Genomic DNA, 22,958 nt, shown 5'->3' on the forward strand with positions numbered 1-22,958 from the left:
GGGACTCCTGATCATTTTCTTGGGCCCACTTTCTTCCATCTTCTATCTGAAGGTTGTCCCCTACCACTATGGACTCTCACTGAACAGTCCTGCACCATAGTGTGAATACTGGAAATGATGGCCTCCTGGTTTTCATGAAGTATTTCTCAAATGAACTCATCCCTTCCCTGTCTGGTGCCAACAGCCTGATCTATCTATTGTCTTCTGGAAACCCAATGACTCCCATGGAACTCAGGCCCTTTGGTGGCTCGGAAGAGTCTCTCCAGCCAGCTGGAGGGAGTTGGCTGTTACTGTAAGTGTGCCGTGAACTTTATACACCTGCAACAGGTCCTGGGCTTTGCTCTCCTGGTCACCTCTCTCAGAGTCTTTGTTTTCCTTGCAGTATTTTCTTACTTCCCCTGTCTCTGCCAACAGATTTGGCTCTTAGCTCATTTACTCTCATGATTCACTCTTCCTTGTATACTATTAACCTTGGCTTGCCAAGGCCCTCTGTGGCCCTCTTGTACCTTTGTATCTCTCTGGGAAGCCTTCCGGTATCAGCTCCCACTCCTACCTCCTTGACTGTCTCCATGCCTCTCAACCCAAGTTCTGGAGAGTGAGATTCTGGATGGCCCAGCCCATTCTTTTCTGGAGACAGCTGTTTTGCTCGAGGCCAACTCAGAGGTCACTGTTCAGCTCATAGCCTCGTTATGCTTGATCATTTCTGGTAGGATGTGATGAGCCACAAATGCAAAAGTAGAGTTCAGTCATTATTTCTTGAATATCTTTTATGCCATCTTATACTGAGAGTGACTGCCTAAGGAAGATGTGGAGTAACGTCCTTAAATTTTTTTTTTTTTCAGACGGAGTCTCACTCTGTCGCCCAGGCTGGAGTGCAGTGGTACCAGCTCAGCTCACTGCAAGCTCTGCTTCCCAAGTTCACGCCACTCTCCTGCCTCAGCCTCCCGAGTAGCGGGAACTACAGGCGCCCACCACCACGCCCGGCTTATTTTTTGTATTTTTAGTAGAGATGGGGTTTCACTGTGTTAGCCAGGATGGTCTCGATCTCCTGACCTCGTGATACACACGCCTCGGCCTCCCAAAATGCTGGGATTACAGGCGTGAGCCACCATGCCCGGCCCTTAAATTCTGATAGGTGAGTTTTATTGTTGTTGTTTTTGAGTGTTATTTGCCAGTGTGCATGGATAGGTGAGTTTTTGGAAAGATACTGATTATGTTCGTTAAGTTCAGTCTGCATCCCTGGAAATGAAGTTAATACAATCGTTTACCTCTCAAATCAAGCCTGAACTCTTAAATCTGTGTTATAGCTGGCCACTGAGGGCCTTCTTACTTGCTTTTCTAGCCTTACCGAGTTGCCTTCCTCTTCGTGTGACCCCATGTTATAGATGTTTACCAGGCTTGAACTATTCAGTTTCTTCTTTGCTCATGGGGCTTCCCCTTATGTCCAAATTCTACATGCACTTCAAAGACCAGGTCAATCCCTGTTTTAGTTTCCTAGAGTTTCCACAATGAATCACCACTAAGGAGGTCAGAATTCTGAAATCAAGGAGTAGTCAGGGCTGTGCTCCCTTGGAAGGCGCTAGGGGAGAGTCCTGCCCTGTCTCCTCTAGTTTCTGATGGCTCTGGGTCTGCTTTGGCTTGTGATTTCAGGACTCCAGTCTCGGCTTGTGATTTCAGGACTCCAGTCTCTGCTTCTGTCTTCACAGTGCCCTCTCTGTGTTTCGCCTTTTCTGTCTAAGGACACTTGTCAATGGATTTAGGTGCCACCCAGGTAATCCCGGTTGCTTTCATCTCAAGATCCTGAATTTCTTTTGCAAAGAACTTGTTTCCAAATATGGTCACATTCACAGGTTGCAGGGTTTAGGACATGGACATATTGTTTCAGGGGCCACCATTTAACCCACTACAATCCTGAATCCCTTTGAAGACTGTGCCCTAGACCTTTCTCTCCTCCAAGCTCCCATGCCCTTTAAGTCTCTTAAGGCATTTTTGACATTCAATTGCACAGTGTAGGTACTTTGGCCACTTGTGCTAAGAGTGTGGGTTACAGAGCTAGATGTCCTGGGTTCAAATCCCAGCTCCGCCACTTGCCAGCTGAATGATACTGGTCAAGTCACTTAACTCCTTTTGCCAGGACTGGGACACAGTGAGGCACCTAGGGCACAACATTTAAAGAGGCACTCACTCTCAGGGTCCTCTCACCACCCCACAAGTCAGATTTTCATAAGCTTCATTAAATTGTGTGCCTTGGGCCTCTCTTGACCTACCCTAATCCCTGCCCTGCCTCTTATCATGGTTTTCTAATCTGTAAAGTGGGGATCAGGACCTCTCTAATAGAGAATTTTAAGGATGAAATGAATAACACAAGTAAAAGATTAGCAGTAAGGGCTCAATAAATGATAGCTATGGTTTCTCTAACTAGACAGACAACTCCCAAAGAGCTGGTCTAATTCATCATCATATTCCCAATAACTTTAAATTGCAAAAACTTGGAAGCTTTTTGCAATTGCAAGATGTCCTTTCAAGATGATATCTATTTATCTACTTGTCCAACCAAGTAGACGAATAGGCGAATAAACTGTGGTACATCCAGGCAATGGAATACTATTCAGCACTCAAAAGAAATGGGCAACTAAGTGTAAATAGCCATGGAGGAACCTTAAATCCATGTTACTAAGTGAAAGAAGCCAATTTGAAAAAGCTACATATTATGATTTCAACATATGACATTCCTGAAAAGGCAAAACTCTGGAGACAGTAAAAAGATCAGTGGTTGCCAGGCCTGCAGGGATGGAGGGATGACTAGGCAGAGCACAGAGGGTTTTTGAAACTGACCTGTATGATACTATCATGATGGGTACATGTCACCATACACTTGTCCAAACCCGTAGAATGTATAACAGCAAGAGTGAACCCTAACGTAAACTAGGGAGTTTGGGTGATAATGATGTGCCAATGTAGGCTCATTGATTGTAACAAATGTACCACTCTGGTGGGGGATGTTGCTAATAGGAGAGGCTGTGCATGTGAAGGGGCAGGAAGCAGATGGCAATTCTCTGTACCTTCTGCTCAATTTTGCTGTGACCTAAAGCTACTCTACAAAATAAAGTCTATTAAAAAAATGCATGTTACATTGAAAATTGTAGGTGATCAATTATATTTGAGTGAATTAATGAACATTTGCTAAGATTGAGTCATGTGGTAATTGAGCTAGTAGTCTATAATCAGGCAAATAACCCAGGCTTTGAGTCCCTGGGTCAAGAGTTCTTGAGTTGATTCATCTCCTTGTTCATGCACAGTGTTTAGAAGGTTTAGGTGAGGTGCTTTGGATAGAGGGAGTAGAGCCCAAGCCTCAGAACATTTCTGAGGTTGGTTTTCAAATTAGAACCATGAGGGAAAGGCTTGAAAGTGGGATGCGTGCACACTGGATGGATTTGTTCATGTTTGGATAGCAGCAGCTCAAATGTGCAAAGTGGCTTCGGTCCATGCTTGCTGGTCCCACCAGGAATGGAGGGCTCTTTCTTGGCTATGCACTTGTCAGCTCCCTGGGAAGGAGATTCTTTCCTGGAACATGGAGACTATCTGACATCTTGTCTGGAACTCCATGAAACTCTTGGCAGCACCTGGCCCAGCAGGGTGCACCCCAAAACACCACATTTATTTGATATTGGGATTGATATTTCTCTTTTACATTGTGGTTGGGACTCATTAACTCTCAATAAGGACCAACATTAAAGGAGGAGTTTCCTCCCTCTCAGGAAAAAAAAAAAAGCTTCCTTGGATGGGCCACAGCTCCTGTAACTGATTTGCTCTTCTGGCACAGGACATCATGTTGTGTGGTACCCTGAGGCTGGTGAGAAAGGGAACAGACTCAAAAATTCCTGGGTGGGAAGGCTCTTCCCTGCATTTACCACAATTGCTAAAATGCTAGGTTTAATAGCTCAAGGCTGGTCTATATTTGCATGGAAACTGTGTATGTGTGGAATTTTATTTTATTTTTTTACTTCAAGATGGTCATAATAAGAGCCAGACTGTTGATGAGTCTAACGATTAGAAGCAGCCTCTAAATTCCCCATACAATCACGTTGGGTTCAATTTTGAGATTTTATTCTAATAGTTCAAAATGTGTGGTGTTTATCTAGCAACCTCACTAAAGGACTCACATTCACTGGTGCCAAACATGTGCATTAGCCTTGCAGCCGCCCAGTGCAAAGACTGCCTCTATAACCAGCCACAGAGTTTAAGTAAAGCAGTCTGGAAGAGTGTTGGGAAGGTTCATGTCAGTAACTGCTATATTTATGTCCATCATATCACTGTTAAATTGGCAAGCACTGAGGCAGCCTTCAGCATGGCTGAGTGTGTACACTCACCATTCCTGGATGAGTTGCGTGCTTGGAAACAGGAGCACAAAGAGGGTGCTTGGCTTAGGGAACTTGACTCGACATTTCTATCTCTTTGAGTCATGTCCACCATTACACCTGCGTCCTTTGGAGCCAAACTTACACATTACCACCATTACTCTTTCATAGCACTGAAATTGTACTCATCTATGAAATCTGCCTTTCTCTTTCTTACATTGCCACAGAACAGAATCTCTAGGAGTGTGTGGAGTATTGAAGAGGGGGAAGAATACATTCTGGGTCACTGCTTGAGAAATTTTTTTATTGTATTTGTTTTCAAGTGATTCTGGTAACCAAAGTATTACAGTTACAGGGCAAGCAAACATTTAAGCCAAAAACAATCATATGGCAAAGGCCTCTGCTTTAATCTACTACATGAGAGGTCATTGTTACTCATTTCCAAAGCTGTTATAGACTTGGAATGTGGAATTGGAGAGGCTTTTCGAATGTAGTTAGTGGTGTTCACAAAAGAACCACTGCCTTTCAACTTGGACCCTAAGAATGAACTTATCACTTCCATTTAGAACTTATATGAGCAAAAATATCTGAAGGCAAATATCAAGCCATGTTTCCACACTCCCAAAGTATCTTATTTTTCATGAGCCATGAGTGTCACTTTTTAAATTCCTTCCCTGAACGCCCAATCAACAGGAAAGAAGCTGCAGAGCAAGGGCAGAAGAGTCTAGACCAGGTGTTGGGAACTATAGCTCACAGACTGGCCACTTGTTTTTGTTTGTTTGTTTGTTTGTTTGTTTTTGAGACAGTCTTACTCTATCGCCCAGGCTGGAGTGCAATGGCATGACCTCGGCTCACTGCAACCTCCACCTCCCAGGTTCAAGTGATTCTCCTGCCTCAGCCTCCCAGGTAGCTGGGACTCCAGGCACCCACCGTCACGCCTGGCTAATTTTTGTACTTTTAGTAGAGATGGGGTTTCACTATGTTGACCAGGCTGGTCCCAAACTCCTAACCTCAGATGATCTGTCAGCCTCAGCCTCCCAGAGTGCTGGGATTACAGGCATGAGCCACCATGCCTGGCCTGTAAATAAAGTTTTACTGGAACACAGCCATGCTCTTCTGTTTACATCTTGTCTATGGCTGCTTTAGTGCTACAATGGCAGAGTTGGGTAGTTGGGACAGACACCATGTCTGTCTGTTGGTACAGACAACACAAACTCCAAAATATGTACTCTGTGGGTCTTTACTGAAAACTTTGCCGACCCTTGGTCTAGACAAATAGTCAGATGAGCTAACAGTTGGCTAAAGGTCCTCAACTCACAATGCCAAGAGAAGGACTGAGTTGGCTTTAGTTGTGGTCATGCACTGTGTAATTTAAAAAATCTTACAAGCCAGTACAACTAAAACTCCTATTTACCTTACTTTGGAGCAACAATATGGAAAGTAAAACTAGGTCTGAATATATTTTATATGTTACCTGGACTTCTAAAACATTGTTGATTGCTTAAATGTGCATAAGTCAATGTCATTTCTCAAAACGTTTAATAGATGCAACTGTTGGCGGCTGCTAAAGTACTGGTGTTATGCTTGTGCCTGTGTGAAATTCTACAGTGCTGAAAACCTCATGCACTCTAGCTATGAATGCAGGTCTACTTGAAGCAAAACTCTTCAACCTAATTGTTTTCTCAATCTTTGAAACCAGTTTTAAGAGTCACCAGAAATCTGTAGTTTAAGGCACCAGATACATTTCTTGGCTGAGCCTTGTAGTACCAATATGCTGGACCAATTCGGTAAAATACACCATAAATTATGACTGCTTTATCTGAATGCATGGGACACTTGCTACAATGGCGGGAATTATTACCAGGAGTTTAGGAGCCAGACATGGGTTCTGTATTTTTCATACATTGGTGATCAATTCAAATCTCTTTCCTTTGCAGCCAGGTTTGGTCAGTCTGGCCAGGAGTGCAGATTATGACAAAGAACAAAGCTAAAAGACCTGAGCCATTAAGGTTACAGTCTCAATACCACCGAGTTAAACAACCTATTTAAATGCAAGACTATTGATTGGAATGATATTGGACAGACATGTCAGAAGTGATCTGAAGGCTTTGAAATGTCATTAAGGGTGAGACTTATTGTTGGATGTTGGCTGCAACGAAGGCTACCTCTTTTCTTCTCCTTTAAATATTAGGTAGATCATAAATAACAGATATTATTATGGATTCTACCTGCAAATGTGTCTTAGCAGATATGTGATGAATTGGAGTGGAAAAGCCATTCAGGAAACAGGAGGACTTGGGCTTCCTCTTGAAGCTCAGGTTTGACCACTGGGTTGTTTTCTATGTCTACAGGTTTAAATGGCTGAAATTCAGTTCTCTAATCACAACTCTCCTTTTATCTAGAAGAATTTACAAAGCTTGAGATAATGACTTTGGGAAGAAATGATGTGTAGTGAAACTATCACTAAGAATTTAAATGTGATTTTTTAGACCTATATGGAGAATAAGACATATAAATCCACCTGATAAATTATAAGATCTATAAAAAAGACATAGGATATTAAATTTTTCTTCAGTTTCAAGCATGATAGAATCATACAGCTGAAGAAAACATCACCATTCTATATTTTTATTAAAAAATAAACAAACATTAGTCCTACTTTTTGTCTCTAACGCTTCATGAATTTATGTGTCAGCCTTGTGCAGGGGCTGTGCTAATCTTCTCTGCATTGTTCCTATTTTAGTACATGGGCTACTGAAACAAGCAGAGTCCTACTTCTTAAACTTCCTCTTTCTTACATGTAAAAAGCCCACCAGTCAAGGTCTTTTAATTTTGGTGTACACCATCACTGAATGCCATTTATAAATTCTAATTTTAAAGAGACCCTTAATTTTCAAAGGAGGACTTTGATAGCATTAGTTTTCAGAAAAGATGACTTGCAATTCTAATTTAGGACTTGAAAGGTGAGATTTTTATAGGGAGGCTTATAAAAGGTGTCTTAGAAAAAAAATGAGCGCTCTCAAACCTTTCTTTTGGGAGTGAGGTTGTGGGGCTGAAGTGACTTTTTAAAGTGAAGCAACTGACACTACCCGTGGGAGAAGCCACCTATGCGACCTGTGGCCAAACCGCAAATGTATGTTTCTGTGCAACATTCCTGCTAGAGCAGCCGGGCTCTGAGTAAGGTGTAGCTGGCTAGATAATCACTAGGGAGAGGTCCAGGGTGTGGGGAACACTCCAAATCACATTCCATGGAAATATTAGACTGTCAGAGCTTAGGAAGTCCCCGATTGTCCATAGACGCTGAGGTGGGGGAAAGGACTGAAATGAATGCTAGCACATGTCAGCTTATAAAAGAGCTGCTGACACAAATTGAACATATGCAATTTTTTAAAAAGGTGGTATCGAATAACAGGCCAACAGCCATCCCTCTCAGCATTTAGACCTCTTTCTTCTCTCCACTTTGGCTCTTTGTTGAGTCACTTCCATCAGGCAAAGTTCCATAGGATAAGCTATGTGAATCTGGTTGTATTTTGTCCAACATTTGTTTCCCTGTGGAGATAATAATCATAGAGAATCTTTTGAGGTCTTACAGAAAAATAAGTCTTAATAATTTCTCCTCAATCTAGGCCACATTTTATCACCTCTCTTTTATACTATGTGGGCACTCTCTAAAGAGAAGAGATGAATATCAAGGAAGAAAAGGCCCTTGAAACGCCATGTCTGTAGCTATGTGATAGCGAATTGTCTGTGTCAGAGCCACTATCCCCACCCCACAGGATCTACATGCTGGCCATGGAAATCAGGTGGGTTTAGTCTGGAGATTCACATGAAGCATTCACTCATCTCCAAGTCTTTCTCTCTGGGGTTGTGTCTTCTTTTCCACGTCGAATGCATATAACAACATAGAAAAATAGCCTTTGATAGTGACTTCTAAAGCTACTACGGAGCCTATGCACTGGGCTTTGTGAAATAAAAAATAGAGTTAAAAATAATCAGGCTCAGCACAGTGGCTCACACCTATCATCCCAGCACATTGGGAGGCCGAGGCAGGCGAATCACTTGAGGTCAGGAATTCGAGACCAGCCTGGCCAACATGGTGAAAACCCGTCTCTGCTAAAAATACAAAAATTAGCCGGGCATGGTGGTGCCTACTTGGGAGGCTGAGACACGAGAATCACTTGAACCCGGGAGGGGGAGGCTGCAGTAAGCTGAGATTGTGCCACTGCACTCCAGCCTGGGCAACAGAGCAAGACTCCATCTCAAAAAAAAAAAAAAGTCAAACTTTATTTCCTATCAAAGAACCTCTAACCATATAAGGCTTCTATCACACGCACCTTTGCCACTGATGCCAATTCTTTCATTGACTGCTCCCAGCAGATAAGATGGCTCGAATGGCAAAGAGAACACAGAATTCATTGCATGGGGCCATATTTCTCAGTCTTAGGGATGAGACTTCCCTAGTTTTTGCTTCACAGGCATGATGCTAACAGAATGGTGGAGAAAGCTGTGAGAATATCTCCACTCCTGCCTGGAAACCTATAGGTCCCCCTACATCCCCAGTAAGGCTGGAGAGTGCTGAGGGCGGGTGGACAGGGGAAGAGGTGACACAGCAGACAGTTTCCTTTGTCCTGGACTTGGCTTTTGTTGTCTACATGACTAGGCGAGTTATTTCTCAGTGAGAGTGAGAACGGGAAAGAGTGTTTGCTCTCTGGGTAGGCGGGGTGAGGAAGGGGGAAGAAACTACTCATGTTTTGGTGACTGTCCTGAGCCACAGTGCACAGGCCACCTCAGGCTTCCCCCAAGACATGCTCCTTAGCTGCCTACCCTTTGTCCTTGGATGTTCCTTCAAGGCTCTCAAAGTGGCAGGGGTCTGCTGCTGGTAGTCATTGCTACTCTTTTCTCTACCCTTTTCCAATTTAAGGAAACCCAAAAAGGAAATCCTCCAAATCACCCAAATCGAGGAAACATGGTCAGTTCTTTTATATCCCCAGTTCTGTGCAAAACTGACATTCAATAAATTATTAGTAACATTTACACTGAAAATAGCACCTTTGGTTTCATTATTAAATGTACATTTTTTAGGGTAAGAATTATGTTTTATATTAACTTACCACCCAAAATAATACCAATAATTATTCATTTATAAGGATCAAATTTTCCACTATAAAGAATATATGATTTTACCAGGAATATTTCCAAAATCAATATAAGACTGTTGCAGATGTTCCTTTTCTCGATTTCTTGTGACCAAAAATACACCAAGGAATGACAGAAAACACCTGTAAGGATAATATTAATAAAGAATACAAGAACACTGAAACAGACTCATGGTATTAAATAACTGAGCTCCATATTCTACATGATGACATAAATCCCATTGGTTTTGTTCATCCAGTTTCTCATGGTAAGCTTCCTAGTACTTGTCTTAATTAGCACAGCCAATAGTTCTACCCAGAACCAAGACTTGGGCAGATTCCAGTAGATCTCTGGCCCAGGTTTTTACCATCTGAGGGCTAACTCAGGCTCAAAACCCTTTGGGACACCCTGTCTCATTTTCTGCCCATGCACGCCCAGATCCATTTCTGGCATGTGACACAAGAGAAAAAATAATTTATTCTTTAATTTTCTAAGAAATCTAGTTTTCCTTGGCCATAAGAGTAGTCATAATTTCCAGACCTCAGAAGTTTGGCCTTGCCCAGTTATCTTATGAAATTGAATTTTCAAGATAGATGGCTTCCTACACCGAAAATAGCCTAGGCTCAAGTTTGCATAACAAAGATCATGCTGACTACTAGATCAAGGAGCAGCTAAACATTTAATGAAGTGCCTCATGGAGTCGTGGAAGCTCCTATACACTGGCGATACATTGTCAAAGTTCTGCTCTCTGTTTGCAAGCAATGCTAGCAATGATGCCCACCAAATCTCTAGGGAGAGCTCAAGCTGCACACTCTTAACACAAGAAAGGGATGCTACCAACCTGATATTATCATGACTAAAGCAAGGGATCTGCCCATCTTGGCCTTTTATTTTGGGCGACCCTAGAGGATCATGATTCTCTAATTTAGATCTAATCTAGGGGTTCCCAAGAGCGAAGTAGGTCTGATACAGTACAGAAAGGTCGTGGAGTAACTACAAGGGCCAGTGGATGTATCTTGTCTTTGGCCTGGAATTGGAAATCCCCAATGTTTCAGAACTGCAGAGATATACCTAAGTCACAAAGCCAAAGACACTGAGCCCTGTTTAGGGCCTTAAGTTAAAAAATATGTTTCTTTTAGGAGCTCAGGAAACTGATGTTTCTTATATTATTTTCCAATTTTCTATACCTCCGGTACAATGCCGAAAATCCTATGTAAAAGTAATAGAATTTCACATGCTTTACCTCTGAGACATTTACTCACCCAAAAAGATATATAAATACAGTGAGAAAAGCAGCACCAAGGAATTCCTGATAAAATATGATACCTGTAACACAGGAAAAGAAGACAAAATTGATTTTGAAGTAAGGTTATTTATAATAGCTAAATATTGTTTGTAAAATTATGTTAATATGTTATTTTTTCAAAGTAAATTTAGTCATCCTTAAAATGCACATTCAGCAGTTTAAGAAAATTTGCATGCCACACATTCTGAATTATTCCAAAAAGAACATAGATTTGTAGATCTGATATAATTATCATTATTATAAAATAAACATAATTGACATATATTTGCAAGCAGAAATTTCTCATCCAGCCCAGGATTGCCCAACTGGAACATACAAGAAAACAACACTCTAGCAACTATTCCCCACCTGCAGTTTTAGGTCAGGGGTCAGCCAGCCTGGCCTGAGAGTCTGGGTAGACTCTGGGGGGCCTCTGACATGGCAGGTCCACCTCAGGCCAGCTGCTGCCACCCATGCTGTCACTCGGGGAGATGCCCAGTGATCTGTTGGTCTGGCCACATGGCGACTCAAGTGCCGAAGCACACTCTAGCAGCTGAAGTGCTACCTTAGCTCTACTTCCCACTGCCAAGCCCCCTCTCATCTTCTTCTGGTCTTCCAAAGGTAAACAAGGATGCATCATCTACTTTGATGAACTTTGCTTCTCTCCCTCTTGGTCTCAATGATTTCTTCTGTAAAGTTCCAAAGCCTTCATAGAGTTTTTGTTAAGATATCTTTAAGTTATATGTTGCCTGGAATTAATTTTTTGTGTGTGTGGTGTTATCCTTGCTAGCCAGCCAACAAATATTTATTGAACGTCTGCTGTGTGTCAGCCACTGCTCTAGGTCTTGGAGCAATGACAAGACAGAGACCTATCCTCAAGGAGCTTTCTCATTCTTCACCTTATCTCTTTACCTAGGGAATGAACTTCTTACAGGAAGAAGCCATGTCCAGTTCTAATGAATATTTGTTGAATAAATGAAACTTTCTGAAGCACACTCCAGGTTATTACATACTTCCTTATAATCATTTTAATGTTTTCATGTTATTTTAAACTGATATACCATAATATTCATTTCTTTAAGGGCAATTCAAGTTGGTTCTACATCTTTTTTCTTTTTCTTTCAATTTTTTTTCTTCAGTAAAGCAGCAATGTACTTCTTCGTACAGGTGTATCTTGGAGATATGTGGGTTTGGTTCCAGACCACATCACAATAAAGCTAATCTCTCAATAAAGCAAGTCACACTAAATTTTTGCTTTCCCAGTGTACATAAAAGTTATGTTTACACTATACTATAGTTTATCAAATGTGCAATAGCATTATGTCTAAAAAAAGTACATACCTTAATTAAAATACTTTATTGCTAAAAATGCTAATGATCATCTGAGCCTGCAGTGAGTCCTATCTTTTTGCTAGTTGTAGGGACTTGCCTCAGTGTTGATGGTTGTTGATTGATCAGGGTGGTGGTTGCTGAAGGTTGGGGTGGCTGTGGCAACTTCTTAAGATAAGACAATAATGAAGTTTGCCACATCGATTAACTCTTTCATGAAAGATTTCTTTGTAGCATGCCATGCTGTTTGACAGCATTTGACTTGCAGTAGAAATTCTTTCAAAATCTCTACTTAATCTTCTCGAACACAGCTGCTGCTTTATCAACTAAGTTACTGAAATATTCTAAATCCTTTGTTTTCATTTCAACAATGTTCCTAGCATCTTCACCAAGAGTAGTTTCCACTTCAAGAAACCACTTTGTTTGCTCTTTTATAGCAACTCCTCATCCATTAAAGTTTGATTATGAAGTTGTAGCAGTTCAGTCACATCTTCAGGCTCCACTTCTAATTCTAGTTCTTTTCCTATTTCCATCACATCTGCAGTTACTGCCTTCTCTGAAGTCTTGAACCTTTCAAAATCATCCAGGAGGGTTAGAATAGACTTCTTCCAAACTCCTGTTAATGTGCATATTTTAGCCTCCTCCCATGAATCACAAAAGTTCTTAATGACATCAAGAAAATCAGAAAGTTTTCAATTTACTTTGCTAAGATCAATCGGCAGAATCATTATCTATGACAGCTACAGCCTTACAAAATGTATTTCTTAAATAATAAGACTTGAAAGTCAAAATTACTCATTGATCCATGGGCTGCAGAATGAATGTTGTGTTAGCAGGCATGAAAACAACATTCATCTCCTTGTACATCTCCACAAGAGCTCTTGGGTGATCAGGTTCATTGACAATAAGCAGTAATATTTTGAAAGGAATCTTTTTCCTGGTCAGTAGGTCTCAACAGTGGGTTTAAAATATTCAGTAACCCATGCCATAAACAGATGTGTTGTTATCCAGGCTTAGTTGTTTCATTTAAAGAGTGCAGGCAGAGTAGATTTAGCATAATTCTTAAGGGCCCTACGGTTTTCAGAATGGTTAATAAGCATTGGCTTCAAATTAAAGTGCCCAGCTGCATTATTCCTCACAAGAGAGTCAGCCTGTCCTTTGAAGCTTTGAAATCAGACATTTACTTCTCCTCTTTAGCCATGAAAGTCCTAGATGGTGTCTTCTTTTAATAGAAGGTGGTTTTGTCTACATTGAAAATCTGTATTTTAGTGTAGCCACCTTCATCAATGATCTTAGCTAGATGTTCCGGACAACTTGCTGCAGCTTTTACATCAGCACTTGCTGCTTCATCTTGTATTTATGATATGAGGATGGCTTCTTTCCTTAAACCTCATCAACCAACCTCTGATAGCTTCAAACTTTTCTTCTGTCATTTCTTCACCTCTCTTAGCCTTCATAGAATGAAAAGAGTTACAGCCTTGCTCCGGTTTAGGCGTTGGCTTAAGGGAATGTTGTGACTGGTTTGATCTGTCCAGACCACTCAAACTTCCTTTATATCAGTGATAAGGTTGCTTTACTTTCTTATCATTCATGTGATCACTGGAGTAGCATGTTAAATTTCCTTCAAAAAGTTTTTTTCTTTTTCTTTTTCTTTTTCTTTTCTTTTTTTTTTTTTTTGAGACAGAGTTTCACTCTTGTTGCCCAGGCTGGAGTGCAATGGTGCCATCTTGGCTCACTGCAACCTCCGCCTCCTGGGTTCAAGCAATTCTCCTGCCTCAGCTCCCCAAGTAGCTGGGATTACAGTCATGTGCCACCATGCCCAGCTAATTTTGTATTTTTAGTAGAGACAGGGTTTCTCTGTGTTGGTCAGGCTGGTCTCGAACTCCCAACCTCAGGTGATCCGCCCACCTCAGCCTCCCAAAGTGCTGGGATTACAGACATGAGACACTGCGCCCAGCCCAAAAACTTTTTTCTTTTGCATTCACAACTTGGCTAAATGGTGCAGAAGGTCTACCTTTCAGCCTATCTTGGCTTTTGACATGCCTTCCTCACTAAGCTTAATTGTTTCTAGCTTTTGACTTAAGGGAAGGATTGTGGGATGCTTCCTTTCATCTGAACAGTTACAGGCCATTGTAGGGTTATTATATTTAATAATATAGCCAGATTTCAATATTATTGTGTCTCAGGGAATAAGGAGGCCCAAGGGGAAGGAGAGAGATGTGGGAACAGCTGGTCAGTGGAGCATCAGAACACATACATTTATTGATAAGTTGGCAGTCTTACACAGGTGCAGTTTGTGGTGTCTCAAAACAATTATGGTAGTAGCATTAAAGATCACTGATCACAGATCACCATAACAGATATAATAATAACAAACTTGAAATAATGCAAGAATTACCAAAACGTGACACAGAGATATGAAGTGAGGACATGCTGTTGGAAAAATGATTCCAACAGACTTGTTCGATGCAGGATTATCACAAACCTTCAATTTGTAAAAAATGCAATATCTGCAGAGCACAATAAAATGAGGTATGCCTCATCAACACATTTTCCCAGGTATTTTATGAATTTTTATGGGGTTTTTTAGAAGTGGAATTTCTGTTTCTAGAGATTTTCTTGGTCCTCCAAGAAAATCTTTATTTATTTATTTTTAACTTTTATTTATTTAGAGATAGGGTCCTGCTCCGTCACCCAGGCTGGAGAGTAGTGGCGTGATTATAGCTTACTGTAACCTTGAACTTCTAGGTCGAACAATCCTACCGCCTCAGCCTCCTGAGTAGCTGGGACTAAAGGTGTGCACTGCCACACCTGGCTATTTTTTCCCAATTTAGAAACGTTGTAGTAAAATATACATAACATAAAATTTACCATCTTGATCTTTTGTTTTCAGTGTATAGTTCAGTAGTGATAAGTAGGTTCATACTGTTTTGCAACCAATTTCCAGAACTTTTTCATCTTGCAAAACTAAAATTCTATTCCCATTATACAACTCATTTCCTCCTCCCCGCAGCCATCATTCTACTTTTGTTTCCATAAATCTCACTACTCTAGATATCGCATATAAGTGGAATCATAGAATATTTTTATTTTTGTGACTGGCTTATTTCACTTACCATAATGTTCTCAAGGTTCATCTATGTTGTAGCATGTGTTATAATTTCCTTCCTTTTAAAAGCTGAATATATTCCATTGTATATATATACCACATTTTGTTTATTTATTCATCTGCTGATGGACATCTGGGTTGCTTCTACCTTCTGTCTATTGTGAATAATGCTGCTATGAACATACATATACAAATGTTTTTTCAAGACCTTGCTTTTAATTCTCTTGCCTAGAAGTGAAATTACTAGATCATATGGTAATTCCATTTTTAATTTTTTGAGGAACTGCCACACTGTTTTCCATAATGGCTGCACCATTTACATCCCCACCAATGGTGTACAAAAGTTCCAGTTGACCCACATCCTCACCACCATTTGTTGTTTTCTCTTGTTAATAGCAGCCATCCTATTGGGTGTGAGATTATATCTCATTGTGGTTTGATTTGCATTTCCCTTATGATTAGAAGTGTTGAACATCTTTTCACATCTTTTGGCCATTTGTGTATCTTCTTTTCAAGAACATCTATTCAAGTTCTTTTCCTATTTTAAAATCAGGTTATTTGGGTTTTTGTTGTTGACTTGTAGAATCAAAGAGTAGAAATATTGTTAAGGCTTTTGATAAAAACTGCAAAACTCAGTTCTAGGAGGGTGGCGGCATGTTACCTAGCCCATAAGAGTGCCTGTGATACTGTAGCCTTATCAGCATTGGATATTGCAATAAAAAGAACAAACAAAACTTGACTAATTAGTAGGCAAAATACGGTCTCATCTTAATTGTAAGCTATGCTTTCTCATGGAGGCAGAGAGGAGAAGTAGTTGGCAAGCTCCACCACCATTCCACTCACCAGTAACATCAGAGGGACTCTTATGACTCCCAAAAGGTCTTGCCATCCCGGCGACTCATCAATTACTCTGTATGCTGAGTATTAAGACCCAGCCCTGTTGGTCCTCCTAGAAAATCTTTATTTATTTATTTTTAACTTTTATTTTTTTAGAGATGGGGTCCTGCTGTGTCACCGAGGCTTGAGAGCAGTGGTGTGACTATAGCTCACTGTAACCTCAAACTTCTGGGTTCAAGCGATCCTCCTGCCTTAGCCTCCTGAGTAGCTGGGAATACAGGTACGTGCCACCATACCTGGGTGATTTTCCCCCTAATTTGTTAGAGATGACATCTTGCTATGTTCCCAGGCTGCAGAAAATCTTCCGATCAGGGCAACTATATTCTTTATGCACATTAATATTAACTATCAGGCTTATGTCATTTCTATGTCTCTTTTTGGCCTATTTTCCTTTTCCAATAATTCTAAGACACATCAATATGCAATCTTTTCTTAATTTATTAAACTAGCTTAAAATACTAAAAAATTAGATGTCATGGGATAGAATATTTTCTTTAAATATTAAGTTTCAATTTTGGGAAACAGAAAATGCATTAATTACTTTAAAGAACTACCCACTGACAGTCACATTGTTTTCCATAAAATGAAAAAAAAAATGTGCCAGTTAGGAAACAGACAATCCTCAATTACTCCCCCAAATACATAAACTTTACATTGAGAAATGAACTCTCAAGATCAAGAAGGTGGTAAATACATCAAATAAGCCAATGAATGAGGGCATACCAGTACCAAATATAGAAATGGTATACTCGAATCAACTGTTTTTGGTTTGGACCGAGTTTCAAATTTATACTTTTAGTTTTAATGCTATCATGCCTGTCATATTTTAAAAAATGGTCCATACTAATAAAAGAACTGCAATAGTAGAAAAATAGAGGCCAGAATAGCAAAGGCAGTAGTTTCTATTCTTGTCTCTCAGGCTTGCCCTGGAACATTGAATTCAGTTTTGGATTGTACTCTCTGATCGAGCTGGTGAGGGGCATATAGGGAAGAGTTAGTAGAATTGGGCATGTATGGCCCAGAGACAAGACTCAAGAGGACCTTTCAGTTGCTTTGATGATCAGAAGGGCTGATATAGCTTGGATATCTGTCCCCTCCAAATCATATGTTGAAATGTGATCCCCAAATGCTGGAGGTGGGGCCTAGAGGAAGGTGTTTGGGTCCTGAGGGTGGATCCTTCACGAATGGTTTGGTGTCCTCTGTCAGTACTGAGTTCATATGAGATCTGGTTGTTAAAGAGACTGGGACCTACCCCTCTCCCTCGCCCCATCTCTTGCTATGTGACATGTCTGTTCTCCCTTTGCCTTCTACCATGAGTAAAAGCTTCCTGAGGTCCTGACAAGAAGCAGATGCTGGCACCATGCTTCTGTACAGCCTGCAGAACCATGAGGCAAATAAACCTCTTTTAAAAATAAATTACTCCGTCTCAGGTATTCCTATATAGCAACACAAAATGGACTAATCCAAGGGCTGGCAAGGGAAAGACTCCGACAAGAACAAAGATGAGGGTCTTAAATTTGCAAGGAAACTCATTTCAGCTCCAATATAAGAAAACACTTTCTACTTAGAAATCTCCAGAGAATGAGAGTGATCCAAAGCAGGACTGAGCTGACCCAGGAGGCAGAGAGCATTCACACAAAGTAGAGGAACCTCTCCTGGAAGATTGTCATAGGGGAAATTCAGACACCAGGTGGAGGCAACACAGATCCTTACAACCTAAAGATTTCTGGATTCTCTCATTTACTCTGGGAGAAACTTCATTTATGCTTGGAATCACCTATGTATAGAAAACCAAAACTCACCTGCAATGATGGCACTGATTGTAAAGAAAATATGATTAACTGGCACCACTGTTGTTGTATTGTAGAGTTTCGTGGCTTGATTCAGGAACCTAGGGCAGAAGGCACTTACTGGAGCTTTGGCTTTAGGAGACATTCAGCAATAAGTTAACAATAACTTCAAGAAACACGTGTTCTTTAGCTACAACTACAAAGGGAAAGGAGGTGCAGTGAAAGGGCATTTCCAATCAGCAGTCATAGCTTATATGCATCTGATGTATGAGATCAGATGTCAGGTTTTATGGTCTGTTTAAATCAACAACAGTAACAATGAAAAGCAATTAATCATATTCCGAGGCCACAGAAGTTTGAGTTGGAAGCGATTCAAGCTGCTGGACCAGTATCACACTGGGCCTGATTCATTAGGATAGACCCCAGAATCTGTTAAATATCATATCTGGGGAATAGTAGAGCTATCCATTGACATGCCACGTGCCAAGAAAGAAGATGGAGAAGTAAAGGAATGTTTAATGTTTCAAAAACAATGCTCAGTGCTCCAGCTGCAGAGCACATGTGGGAGCTCAGCTTCTCATTCTGGCCACCAACACAAATGCAGTTCCCACAACTGTGCTGTGCTGTGCTGCCCTGCTAGGGACTAGATTGTTTTTTGAAGCAGTGAATTGCACTATCACCGGGGTGCCTTTAAAAAGCACTAATGCTTAGGTCCTACTCTAGAGAAACTGAAAAAAGTACTTTGTGGGTAGAGCCTGTGTGTGTGTGTGTGTGTGTGTGTGTGTGTACGTACACATATGTAGGTATACATAAATGCATGTATGTGCATGTATGCCTGCAAGTACATATACGTACAAAAGCCAGGTCATATACATGCATGTACATATGTATGTACAAAAACCAGGTCATTTTAATGGGCAACCAGGGCTGAGAACCACAGTCATACAGTGTGATGGGTGCAGGAGACTGAGACAAGGGTGACAGGATGCAGTTTACCCCCAATTGTGTCTGCCTGTCAAATTTACAAAGTATGGTATGAAGATAATGCCACTAATCCCAAAAGATACTGTGGCAGTACCAATTAATTCAGAAGAAACAGATAAATGAGATAGCAAATGCAAGTATTAGAAACACAGGCTTATAAGGAGATGACAAACCAGTGACAAAACATTGGGTTTTTCCAGTAATTCTCCACAGACCTTGTAACAGGGCCTATCTTCAGCCCATAACAATTAGACGGTATTTCTCACACCTACAGAAGGAACCACTCTTGTACTGATTTTGAGCTCTGATTTCTTATCTGGGATGGTGCTTTTGCATAGCATTTTGGGGTGAACAGAAAACTTTCAGGTCAACTCAAGAAAGCCCAGCAGGCAAAGGCACAATCCCAATGTGAGAGATAGAGGGGAAGTGATTAGAGTTGACGGAGGTGGGGGCAGGGAAGAGCAGAAATTAAAAACGTTCCATGTCACCACTATTAGGCCTCAAGAGAAACATAAAACAATCATTCCGCAATCCCATGGATACAAAGGAAATTCTGGCCAAAGATGCAAAATTTTGGGGAAAGGATTTCCCTCCCGGCCAAATGTCTGGTTTCGTCCTTCTCTGGGCAATTAGTGAGCATGAGCTAAGAAATGAAGGTGAAGGGTTCATGTGTGTCCTATATTTAGAATGAAAGCCTGGATGTGGACCTGCCCCTTTGATTTATTGCTAATGACAACCTGTGTACCACGGATATTAATTACAAGCAGAAGAGCATCAGGAAAGTATCAAAGTGCACTTAGCTGGGTTAAGGCTGCGCTTTAGAACTCACAAGACATGAAGGCAACGCTTCATAAAAACTCATTATTGGATGCAAAGGAGGAAGCAAGGCATGTTGGCTGAGGACAAGCTACAGGCCCTTCACCCTTAGAAATCAGTTGTATATCATTTTAATTATCATCTGAAGCCAGTAAAGATTAATGCCCAGAGAAGCACCGGAATGTTGAAAGATTAGTGAGTATGCAGAAGCTAACTTACTTGACTTGGAAAACACAAGATGCTATCATGATGATAAACATGATATAGAAAATGGGGTAAGTTAGTTGCATTTTATCCATCATAGAAAAAGTGATCATGCCTGAGACGGCCTTTACTGAAATAACAGTCAATGAGGCTGAAAAAGAAAACAAAAAACACAAATAAAGAACATATTTCAGATTGAATTAACAAATATCTTAAGCTTATGTAGTAGAGTAGCAAATATACCAATTATGGTTTAAGAATGAACACAGTTGTGAGAGGTGTAGGAAGGGATGTGACATTAGTAAGCAGTGGCCTTGTTGCTCGAGCCGTGCTGGATATCAAATTTGCTTAAATCAGCTAAAGATCTGCTGTGTGACTGTGTTTTTTTTTTTTTTTTTTTAATCTGTGGAGCAAGATGCTTCTTTTCCATCCCTAACTGTTGAAAGAATGCTGTGGAGGTTATAATTACTAGTAGATGGGAAAGGCAAAAACAATGGAGGGAGGAGATAAGAAAAGTCAGATTGTCCATGTGACATTAATGAGAAAATAACTATTAAACTATACTGAAAATTTAAAGACCAAGTAGATGAGAAGACTGGAAAGTGAAATGCAACTCACTTCTTGAGTTTACTTAGAGTTGTACTAAGTCATTGGTTCTCAGCCTTTTGGCTAAAATCAAGTGAGTTGTACTAAGTCTATATATGAGCCCTTTTGTTAGGAGACACCTAGAAGTTTCATTAAGAATATTTTTGACAATGACAATAATTGGAAGCAGGAGCAGAGTCGAGTATTCATTTCTCAGGGTGGACCATCAATTTAAGGTTTACATAAGCAATAGCTATTTATGTTCTATGCTAAAGAGGAACTCATCCCTTATGAGAACAAACTTTTCATAGGTTCCAAACAGCAATTAAGAAAAAGTAACTTGATAAGGTTATATCACTATGAAAGTAATGGAGCATTTTCTGGCAACATCACCTTTCTGTAAGGAAGAAAAGAATACTTTCTGTCTTATGTCCCTCGAAGTTACTGTTGCAAATAATTCCATAATTTAGCTAAAACTCACTGAAAGTTCAAAAATAATTTTTACATGAAATAAAAAAACTATAAGTCAAAGGCAATGCAAAGGAGAAATACTCCTTTTGTTGCTGTTGATCTACTTGATCATAATATATCTGAGTTTCCTTCATTTTATTTGAAAAGGTATTTTATGTATGTGTGTGTGTGTGTGTGTGTGTATATATATATATATATGTATGTATGTATTTGAAATATATATATATTTAAAACAGCAAGTGGTGGCCAGCCAAGAAAAGCCTCCCATAATATCCTTTTCCGAAAACTGAAAATATACTTTAACTTGAAGGGTACTAGGGCACACTTCCAAATTAGGCATTTTCTTTTAGTTAAAAATCATAATTGGCCGGGCGCGGTGGCTCACACCAGTAATCCCAGCACTTTGGGAGGCCGAGGCGGGCGGATCATGAGGTCAGGAGATCGAGACCATCCTGGCTAGCACAGTGAAACCCTGTCTCTACTAAAAATACAAAAAATTAGCTGGGCGTGGTGGCGGATGCCTGTATTCCCAGCTACTCGGGAGGCTGAGGCAGGAGAATGGCGTGAACCCAGGAGGCGGAGTTCGCAGAGGGCCTCTGCACTCCAGCCCGGGTGACAGACCGAGACTCTGTCTCAAAAAAAAAAAAAAAAAAAGGAAAAAAAAAATCATAATTGACAGAGGAGATCAGGTGATAAATTCTAAAAACAAACCCCACTTCTCAACAAAGAGGCCCTTACAATCAGGTCTTTCTCCATCTTAAGATGTCTTTTGACCTGATTCTTTTACATATTTCCTACTGATTATGCCAGTAGCCACATCTTAGCTAAACTAGGCATTTTAAATATCTATAGAGATCTGTGTGTCACTTGATGGTTTAAGTTTGTAGGTTAGCTCTTGAGGGACCTTGATTTCCTTCTAAACACTGCCTGAAATTAGAACACAGTGTGATTATGATCTTGTGGTCTGAACAGCCAGGTTTCCCAACGGGACAATTAATGGAGAAGGAGTTGAACGTACTGTTCCATTAGCCTCAGAACCTCAGAACTGCAAAGGACCTTAAAGGTCATCTGATTTAACCACTATCTGATTTTATATTATACTTAAACACAAGACAAAGACAAAACTAGAATTCTCTGTTATTGATAGCTAAACAAACTATCAATTTCTGTAGCCAATCATTACATTTTCAAAGCATGCACAATTGTCAACTGATTAATCACTATTTTAACCTGTAAATTATTTCTAGGCTGGTGTTGAGTACTTCTAAGTATTTTTGGGGGGTGGTTGATGAGGATAGGTGGAAATACATAATTGTAATGCAGTGTTCTTCTAACATTATACTTAAAAATAGAAGGTACTTAGGTAAGCACAGAAAAAAAGACGAGAATAAACTACATCAAGATATTGTCAGTGGTTATCTCTAGCACTGGGATAATGAATTAACTTTAAATTCATTTAAAAAATCTACAAAAGTAAATATATTCATTTAAAAATTTTTGGAAAATGTGGGAAAGCCTGGAAAGGAAAATTAAAATTACCTGTAGTTTCAGCACTCACCTCAAATCATTTTTGACATTTGGACATGTTGTTATTTTCCTATCTATAAGTATGAATAGGTTACAATATGTGAATCATAAGGTATATGCTACTTAGGAGCTTATTTTCCAAGTATATACCGCTTAGGAACCTATTTACCTAAAGTATTTTCTATTCCATTAAGTATTCTCCTAAAGCATGAATTTGTATGAATTTATTTTGGCAATTCCCTATTTTTGGATATTTAGATTGTATCCATTTTTTTTAACCATTAAAAGCGGGGCTGTGATGAATATTCTTGAACGTAAGTCTTTGTTTATCACTCTGCCTATTTCCTTAGGAAAACCACCAAAGGGGAATTCCTGACTACAGCCACTGTAAAGGCTCGTGAAATATACTAGCAAACTGCCTTCCAGAGAGTACCAGTCACACTCTGTTGTACAGTGCTCAATTGCAC

At 40.2% G+C, this 22,958-nt stretch overlaps 1 protein-coding gene, 1 long non-coding RNA gene and 1 other non-coding gene across 6 annotated transcripts in view; 1 reads left to right on the forward strand and 2 right to left on the reverse strand.

The window, feature by feature from the left end:
• Window positions 1-22,958, forward strand: part of LOC107976394 (uncharacterized) — a 136,420-nt gene that overhangs the window by 8,691 nt on the left and 104,771 nt on the right. For both annotated transcript variants that reach the window (XR_010159290.1, XR_008536794.2), the window contains exon 2: window positions 16,211-16,334. This is a non-coding gene — a long non-coding RNA (uncharacterized LOC107976394). The remainder of the gene's footprint in view (window positions 1-16,210; window positions 16,335-22,958) is intronic.
• Window positions 4,642-22,958, reverse strand: part of NIPAL2 (NIPA like domain containing 2) — a 112,035-nt gene continuing 93,718 nt past the window's right edge. The window contains exons 7-11 of one of the 3 annotated variants that reach the window (XM_519876.8): window positions 19,924-20,059; window positions 17,917-18,005; window positions 10,757-10,820; window positions 9,543-9,637; window positions 4,642-7,907 (exon numbers count right to left, since the gene is read on the reverse strand). In XM_519876.8, coding sequence (XP_519876.2) covers window positions 7,795-7,907; window positions 9,543-9,637; window positions 10,757-10,820; window positions 17,917-18,005; window positions 19,924-20,059 — 497 coding nt within the window. In that variant the 3' untranslated portion in view covers window positions 4,642-7,794. The remainder of the gene's footprint in view (window positions 7,908-9,542; window positions 9,638-10,756; window positions 10,821-17,916; window positions 18,006-19,923; window positions 20,060-22,958) is intronic. The other 2 variants (XM_009455694.5, XM_009455695.5) reach the window with 2 other exon arrangements.
• Window positions 7,019-7,123, reverse strand: LOC112204249 (U6 spliceosomal RNA). Its single transcript, XR_002937825.2, has one exon. It is a non-coding gene; the product is annotated as a U6 spliceosomal RNA (small nuclear RNA).

This window comes from Pan troglodytes, chromosome 7 (assembly GCF_028858775.2).
Source record: "Pan troglodytes isolate AG18354 chromosome 7, NHGRI_mPanTro3-v2.0_pri, whole genome shotgun sequence".
In the NCBI taxonomy this organism is placed as follows: domain Eukaryota; kingdom Metazoa; phylum Chordata; class Mammalia; order Primates; family Hominidae; genus Pan; species Pan troglodytes.